A 9,165-nucleotide genomic window follows, 5' to 3' on the forward strand; every position below is an offset into this window, starting at 1 on the left:
TTCCAAAATGTCTACATAATATACTACCATCAGCTTTAAAAAAAAAAAAAAAAAAAGGTCACCATGAGTCAGAGCTGACTACACAGCAACTAATAACAAAGTGATAACTGAGAGATTGGATAGGGAGGTAAAGAATTGAGGAAGATTCCTTGGTTTCTTATTTGGACAACTGAGAGGATGGTGATGCCATTTACCAACACAGGAAACAGGAAAAAGTGGAACAGGTATGAGAGTAGAAGATGATGGTGTAATATTGATTTAATATTTATGAAGAAATGGAGCAAAATTCTGAATTAGCCAAGGCTTTGGTGTAGGTTCTGAGCTTTTTCAGTAGTAAGATAACTTTCAAATACTTTTTTTCTCAAAAAAGGGTATATGCATATGTCCGTTTGTTTTCTGTGTTGCTAGGGGAGAGGACTGGTATGGAGATTCATAATGCCATAGCTCTCCTTGTATACTAAGAACATTCTAGTGGATCTGGGTCAGTCTTCAGGCTGATGGCCATTTAAAACCACCTGGTCCTGGTGATATATAGAAATGTGATGTGTAGAAATTGTGTGTGGGGATGAAGTGTTGCAGAGCTTTTTTTGTTTGCTTTGTTTTTACTCTCATAAGGGGGATTACGTCTAGAATCCTCCCTTTCCTTTTATATTAAGTCCAATCTTGATTATATCTGTTTCCATGGTTCAAGGGAGAAATTTTCATAATTTTTGGTAGAAAAAATAAAGAGAGCTTCCAACAGTATTTCAAATCACATTTACTCATGTGATTATTTGGAGTAAAATAATGTTAAAATGCTATATTTTTCCCTTTTAGGGTGGAGATTTCAAACTGTTGAAACGTGGAGAAATGGCTTTCATTGATTTAGCTATCAGATGTATCTATACTATTCTTATTTGCACATCATTTTTCTGCACTTTGTCTTCAAACACTGAGATAAAAGGTAAATCAACAGATTGAATAGATTTTAATGGAGTCATTTTAAAATTAGAATATTTACTAACGTTTTGACCCACCTTATGGAAGTGCCATAACAGGTAGATGTGGTATTGGAAATGTTTCAGGAATTCCATGCGCAAAAGACTTGTTCTTTCTAGTCAGCCACATTTCTAAGGTAACTGATGATTATAAACATTTTGTGGAATAAAGCCAAAAGACAGTTTTCATACACTTTTGCATAGCCTTCCCTAACAAATAGGTCAAATATCTGAAACATCCTTGCTGGTACCCAACTAACTAGAACCTTTCCTTAATGAGTACCCTTGACTTTATATATGATATTTATTGTGGTTAAGGTGAAAGTTTACACAGCAAATTAGGTTCCCATGTAACAATTTCTACACAAACTATTCAGTGATACTGGTTACATTTTTCACAATGTGTCATCATTTGCTTCCATTCTGTTTGGTTGCACCACTCTTGACCATTTGGTCTCATATAGATGATTTTTTTAAAAGAAGTTTATTATTCACAGGTGATTTTTTTTTTTTTAAATTATGAACCAATCCGTTATTTAGCTAAAAGGTGACTTCAAGGGATAATCTCTGATTAAGGTTTAAAGACTATCTCAGGGCAATAGTCTCTGGGAGTCCTCTAGTCTCAACTGGTTCAGCAAGTCTGGACTTTTTACCCTTGACTTTCACGACCGTTAGACACATAAGGAAAAAAATACTGCAGCAATTTAAAGTAAAATTTAAAAATAACTATAGAATTATCAAATCATGTCTAATGTGCTTTTCAAGTAGCCCTGGTGGTGCAGTGGTTAAAGCACTTGGCTACAAACTGAAAGGTTGGTGGTTCAAACCAATCAGCCACCCCACAGGAGAAAGATGTGGCAGTCTACTTCTGTAAGGATTTACAATTTTGGAAACCCTATGGGGCAGTTTTACTGTGTCCTTACCGGGTCACTATGACTCACAATCAACTCGATGGCAATGGGTTTGGTTTTGGTTTGAATGTACTTTTCTTATTGCAGAAGGCAATTACAACAATGCATTCGACACAGATTCTAACCACAAGAGTTGAAATCCTAGGATTGTCATTTCATCCTTAATAGGGTGCATGGGGGGTCTCACGTCAAATCATAATTTGTGCCACAATTTCTTTCTGTGGATTGTCTCCCTTACCTCAATAAGTATTATGAAGTCAAGTATTAAAATGAACAAGAGAGTAGCAATGAGATGAAAATTATTAGCAAAAAGGCAACATGAGAGCAGCAGTTTTAGATTTGCTAGTAGGAAAGTTTATAGAATTATCACATGTATGTGTGAATTATATATATGCACATATATGTGTGTGTATGTGTCTTATTGCTTTTTAAATAATCAGATGGTGTAGTCATTGTCTCCCACTGTCCTTTCAGCCTCCCCTCAAAGAAAGCACCTTTTTGTGAGACCCTCCAAAGATTGGTTCTGCTTTGCTGCAGTACAGGAATAACTCCGACCCTTAGCTCAAACTAGAGGATTCAATTAGCAAGAATAGACCACCAAGATCTGCCTGTTCTCCAAATTCTGAAGTCAGTTAAAGTTTAAGCTATAGTGGCCTTATTTTATGTTTATCATTCCCTTTTGTACCAACCATAACGTTATATGAATGTAATAAACTCTGAATAACTACTACTTGGTTCTTACTATTAGAGAGGTTTATGTAATAAAGTGTTCCCGTCCTAGACCAAATTCTAGTCTGCATGACCACAGAGCTAATTCCATGCTAAATTTCTTGTTTCTATGTGACTTTGTATCTGTCATTGTGAAAATGCCTTTTGCCAAACGAAAGCTCCATTTCTGATGAAACAAACTCACATTTTGCGTATGTGAATTCTTAAAGGGACAAAGATACAGCAGTGATCTGTAATTTTAACACATTTATGGAAATATAACTCACATATCATAAAATGCACTCATGTAAAATGTACTATTCAGTGGTCTTTAGTATATTCACAAAATTGGGCAGTGGTCATCACTACCTAACTCTCAATCATTTTCTTCCCCAAATATAACCCTGTCCACATTAGTAGTCACTGTCCTTGACCCCTTCAGTTTTTGACAACCACTAATCTACCTTCAGTCTCTGTGAATGTACCTACTGTGGACATTTCCTATAAATGGAATCATACATTATATGACCTTTTGTATGTGGCTTGTTTCACTTACCACAACATTTTCAAGGTTCATCCATGTTGTAGCATGTATCAGTATTCCACTCATTTTTATGGCCGAATAATATTCCAAGCTATGGAGATACCACATTTGTTTTATCCATTCATCAGTTGGGCAATTGGAAGTAATTTAGATCTGCCACTTTGCCATAAAGTACAAGAAAATATACTTTATTTTATTTTATTTCAGTTAATCCTCCTCAAGATTTTGAAATAGTAGATCCTGGATATTTAGGCTATCTCTATTTGCAATGGAAACCTCCACTGTCTCTGGATAATTTTAAGGAATGTCCGGTAGAATATGAATTAAAATACCGAAACTTTGATAGCAAAAGCTGGAAGGTAAGCAAAACACGCACTTGGGATGTTGTTGTTGTTGTTGTTATGTGCTGTCAAGTCGGATCCGATAGCAGAATGATGAAGAGGAGTTTTCTGGTTTCCTGACTTTAATGTCAATTCTAATCCCCATACTTGAATAACGATCATTAGGGTAGAACAAGCTTCCATGCCTGCTGCTATCCTGAGCGTCCTGTCACAACTCCTATCACTCCATTCAGTGTTAAGTCTACCATTGGAAGGACAGGAAAAAATAAACAAATCAACAACCTTGGTCCCATGGAATATGGACTTGAAGACTACTTACACATTTTGCCACATTTTGCCACATTTTATTTGTATAGTTATATTGTTAGTTGTTAGATGCCATTGAGTCAGTTCCAACTCATAGTGACCCCATGTACAACAGAATGAAACATTACCCAGGCTTGTGCATCCTCACAATCCTTGCTATGCTTAAGCTCATCTTTGTAGCCACTGTGTCAATCCATCTCATTGAGGGTCTTCTCTTTTTTCACTGACCCTACACTACACCAAGTATGATATCCATCTCTAGGGATATCCATGCTGTTGTTGTTGTTATGTGCCATTGAGTCGGACCGGATTCATAGCGACCCCTCCTTGGGTTTCCGAGGCAGTATCACTACAGAGGTAGATTCCCCAACCTTCTTTCTGAGGAGTGGCTGGTGGGTTTGAACCACTAGCCATCTGGTTAGCAGTCAAGTGCCTTAGGCACTATGCTACCAGAGCTCCTATCCTAGGGAGCATAGGAGTATATATTTAACTATATAGTTATATGTACTTTTAATTATAGACATAGTTATTTATATATTTATATATGTTACTGGGCTGTAAGCTTTTTCTTTATAGGAGTCGAGCCTTGTTTATCTTTGTTCTCCGCCCAATGAACACAGCATGATGCTTTATATATATTGTAGTAAGTGTTCAATACAAGTTTATTGGCTTATTAACTATTTACATACTCACCAATTATGTTAATGTGAAGATTTCTGTCATGCAAAGTATTCTGCTCCCTCTCAAATGCTGTTCACCTTCAAGAAACAATTCAAATAAAACATTTATTGAGCAATTTCTATGTCAGGCACTCTGCTAGGCATTTGGAATACGGGATAAAAAAATACAAGATTTTTGTCCAACTGGACAGGTTTTTACTTTATGAGATTCCTGAAGTTTATTATATTGGAAAGGTCATAAATCTTTTCTCAAGCAATATGCATATATAATGGGAAAATCATCTATTTGTTTTCCAGTTTGATAGAGCTCAAGCTCCTATCCATGGATTTTTTTCCCCTTGGGGAGTTTTTTTTTTTTTTTTTTTCCCTTTCTTAACAAGAGGTTAAGTAAGATCCAAATGATCTCTTGAAATTTTATGATACACGGAGGTAAACTCTGTCAGAAATATATCTCGGGCACTGTATCATATAATCAAGAATGTCTTCAATATTGTTTTCTCTCCAAGGTATTAATGACTTTTTAGCATTAGTAACGTGGCTCATGATCCCATGATTATTTCTAAGCTTGACTCTGTCTCATCTTTTTATCAAATAGACCATCATTACTAAGAAGCTGAACTATAAAGATGGGTTTGATCTTAACAAGGGCGTTGAAGCCAAAATACACACACTTCTGCCTCAACAATGTACAAATGGATCAGATGTTCAAAGTTCATGGTCAGAAGCTACTTATTGGACTCCACTGCAAGGTTGAAAAAAAGTTCTATTTTCATTTTTAATATCATTAGAGCAATTCATATAGGGAATAAGTTCATTTTATACAGGGAATAACTTAGTCCCTTAACTCTTCCTATGCACCAGACTGTAGCTATCATAGATTCTGTGGCACAGAATGGAATCCATCTTACAAACAGGTGACTGGCCTTTTTATTTTTTTAAATTGGCAAATATGTCCTGCAAAATATACATCTTATGAGGTTAATATAGGTCCCAGCTGTTGAGTCATATTAGTAAATATGTATGTGAGTATTTGTTCAACTGCTCAGAGCATACTAGAATTTTTAACTAATAACTTTCAATATATTTACACTAACATCAGTAAATGAGCCCTCAAATGTTTTTGATATTGATTGCTCCACTTACAGTGAAGTGATTTTCAACAACCTCCTTTTGAAATATTCCTGATTATGTTCATTGCTAAAGGAAACCGAGAGGCCAGAGGAAATGCAATACACTTACATAGTTATTTCACAAATTATTCATCACCATGCCTTTCAACATTTACAGTTGTTTCATTCCTTAGGAAATTTGGAAACTAAAATTCAGGATATGGATTGTGTATACTACAACTGGCAATATTTACTCTGCTCTTGGAAACCTGGCATAGACATTTCTTTTGATACCAATTACTATTTGTTTTACTGGTAAGTATTTTTATAACCAGAGTTTCATATTAAGAAAGAATCTATCAAAATTAATCCACAGGTTGAGTAACTGCATTTTCACTAGATCAAATTTATTATATTGAGAGTTGTATTTATGACGATAGTTGTTTGCAGGCACTGGGGGCTTTCAGTGGGAGTAAGTGGGCTCAGGCTGCAGCCACTGGAAGGTGTTCTATACTGGAACTGTACAGTATTAAAGTTTGTATCCTTTAGAAGAAGTCCTGGGTGGTGCAAACTGGTAATGCACTCAGCTGCTAGTTGCAAGGTTGGAGGTTCAAGTCCACTCAGAAACCTTGGAAGAAAGGCCTGGGATCTACTTCCAAACACTGGCCATGGAAAACCCTATGGAACACAGTTCTACTCTGACACACATGGGGTCTCCATGAGTCGGAACTGACTCCGCAGCAACTGGAAAATCCCTTAGATAGATGGAGTTATAAACTAAAAAGTTTTGGCACGTTTTATGTTCTTGCCTTTGAAAGAAGCATGTATTTATTAAACTATTCTTTCTCTTACTTCCTTACCTTTGTTAATTGCACTGAGACTTTTGAACATGGAACCATATTGACTCTTCCCTCTCCTTTATTCCTTAATTGTTTCATGGTAACATTGATCCTCAAGTTCTGACTCTCTTTTTGCAAGGTCTCAGGCTATTCATTGCCATCAAGATAAAATCCAGGCTGACAGTGGAGTCTGTGCCTGAATTTTCAACATTACTTTCTAGTATCACCAAAGGAAATATTCCAGGACTTTTATGCCTTTGTATGTATTGCCACTGGAATTCCCTGTGATTCCCTCTCTCTTTCACCAACTCTTATCTATCCTTCAAGGATCAGAACTCTTACTTTTTTATTGTTCAGATAGTATTACAAGTTTTCTCATATATGTATGCTTTGTTTCTTCTCAATTTTTGTGTGTATTTAATTTTATTTATTCTCCATAGCAATTTTTTTTTATCATTCCAAAACACGAATTAGGCATCTATTGTTTGTCAGCAACTATGGGATACATGCTATTTTGATAGAGTCATTTTGAAACAACCTAAAATAAACACATACATTTCACATTTTAAAATTTAACAAGTAATCTATAAAACAGACATCCCCCTTATTGTGTATTGCCTTCCGCTTCACCTAAGTTAATATGTGTCTAGTTAGTGGTTTACCTCCTTTTCCCTCCCACCCATGGTAACCATCAACCAATATTGCCTTTTGTGCGTAAATCTCTTCTTGAGTTTTCACAATAGTGGTCTCATACAATACTTATCCTTTTGTGATTGACACTCAGCACAGTATCCTCTAGGTTCACCCATGTTATGAGATATTTTGCAGACTCACAGTTATTGTTTAGTGTCATATAGTATTCCATTGCATGTACTATAGTTTATCCATTCATTTGTTGTTGGGCATTTTATTTGTTTCCATCTCTTTGCTATTGTGAATAGTGCTGTGATGTACGTGAGTGCGCCTATATATCTGTTTGTGTCATGGCTCTTATTTCTCTAGGAGATAAAAGTAGTAGTGGAATGGCTGGGTCATATGAAGTTTCTATTTTTAGCTTTTAAGGACGTGCCATCCTGTTTTCCACAGTGGCTATACTATTTTACAGTCTCACCAGCAGTGTATGAGGGTTACAATATTTTACACCCTTGCCAGCATTTGTTGTCTGTCTTTTTGAACTTTGCTATTAATGCTGGGGTGAGATGATATTTCATTATTATCTGGATTTGTATCTCTCTAATGGAAAATTGGGGAGCTCTGGTAGCATAGTGCCTAAGGCACTTGACTGCTAACCAGAAGGCTGGCAGTTCAAACTCACCAGCCACTCCTCAGAAGGAAGGTTGGGCAATCCTACTTCCATAGTGATACTGCCTCGGAAACCCAAGGAGGGGTCACTATGAGTCTGGGCCGACTCGACGGCATATAACAACAACAACAACAACAATGGAAAATTGAGGAGCTCTGGTGGTGTAATGTTTAAGGCACTTAGCTTCTAACTAAAAGGTTGGTGTTACAAACCCATCAACCCCTCTGTGAAAGAAAGATGGGCAGTCTGTTGTAAAGATTTACCCCTTGGAAACCCAATGGGGGTTGCTATGAGTCGGAATTGACTCAATGGCAGTGAGTTTGATTTTTTAAAAATAGCTAATGAAGAGTTCTGGTGGCATAATGGTTGGGGCATTTGTTAACCAAAAGTTTGGTGGTTTGAACCAACCAGCCACTCTGTGGGAGAAAGATGAGACAGTCTGCATCTATATTCATGAAGGATATTGGTCGATAATCTCTTTTAGTGGTGTCTCTGCCTGGTTTGAGTATCAGTGTTATTTTGGCTTCATAAAATGAATTCAGGAATATTCCATTCTTTTCTATATTCTGGAATAGTTTTCGTAGAATTAGTGTCAGCTCTTCTCTGAGTGTTTCGTAGAATTTGCAAGTGAAGTCATCATGGTCAATACTTTTTTGTTGGGAGTATTTTGAGTTCTTGTTCAATTTCTTCTTTTGTTATGGGCTTATTCAAATTTTCTAACTCAATCTGTGTTAATTGAGGTAAGTAGTGTGTTCTAGAAATCTGTCCATTTCTTCTAGGTTTTTAAATTTGTTGGAGTACAGTTCTTCATAGTTTCCTGTTATTTCCTTTTTATTTCACTTGGTTCTGTTGTGATATTACCCATTGTTCTGGTTACCTGGTGCTGCTCTGACAAGAATATACCACCAGTGGGATGGCTTCAAGAAACAGGAGTTTATTTTCTTATAGTTTGGAGGCTTTACGTCAAAGTTCAAAGTGCCAGGCTCTAGGGGCTGGGTGAAAGCCCCTCAGCCTTGAAGTCCAGCTCTGCCTCTTGCTCCTGGCCCATTGGATATAGAGGCATTTCTTCACTCAGACAGCTGCTGGCTGCTGAGGCTGACAAGCCCAAGGTTGACAAGTAAAAAGGCACAGTCCCGATGTTACCAAACCACATGGCAGGCCATTAATTCAAGTCTGTTGAAAGTCCCAAGATCGGCAGAGCATGGCAGGGTGCTAAACAACGACATGGCTACATGCAGGTTTCAAGTGTGCCATAAGCTACAGACCATTCCCAAATCTGTTTCTTACATATGGGAAGCAGACCACATACCCAAAGCAGCTACTCAGCAGCTCCAATAGATTCCACCATAGAGTTAATTACCAATCTCACTATGGGGAATAATTACATTCAGCTGCTCAGACACTCAACTAGGCCAAGTTGCCCAGCCAAGTTGACACACAAACTTAA

The 9,165-nt window shown here is 37.0% G+C and overlaps 1 protein-coding gene across 1 annotated transcript; it reads left to right on the forward strand.

The window, feature by feature from the left end:
- Positions 1–849: 849 nt before the first annotated feature.
- On the forward strand, positions 850–5,891 carry LOC103213494 (interleukin-13 receptor subunit alpha-2-like; the record flags this gene model as incomplete). The annotated part of the gene is made up of 4 exons (XM_007959260.1): positions 850–943; positions 3,348–3,499; positions 5,063–5,216; positions 5,771–5,891. Coding segments are annotated over exons 1-4 (521 nt in total), but the record flags the coding sequence as incomplete, so codon positions are not given.
- Positions 5,892–9,165: the final 3,274 nt, after the last annotated feature.

This window comes from Orycteropus afer, unplaced genomic scaffold (genome assembly GCF_000298275.1).
Source record: "Orycteropus afer afer isolate SDZICR_OR568_19922 unplaced genomic scaffold, OryAfe1.0 scaffold03798, whole genome shotgun sequence".
In the NCBI taxonomy this organism is placed as follows: domain Eukaryota; kingdom Metazoa; phylum Chordata; class Mammalia; order Tubulidentata; family Orycteropodidae; genus Orycteropus; species Orycteropus afer.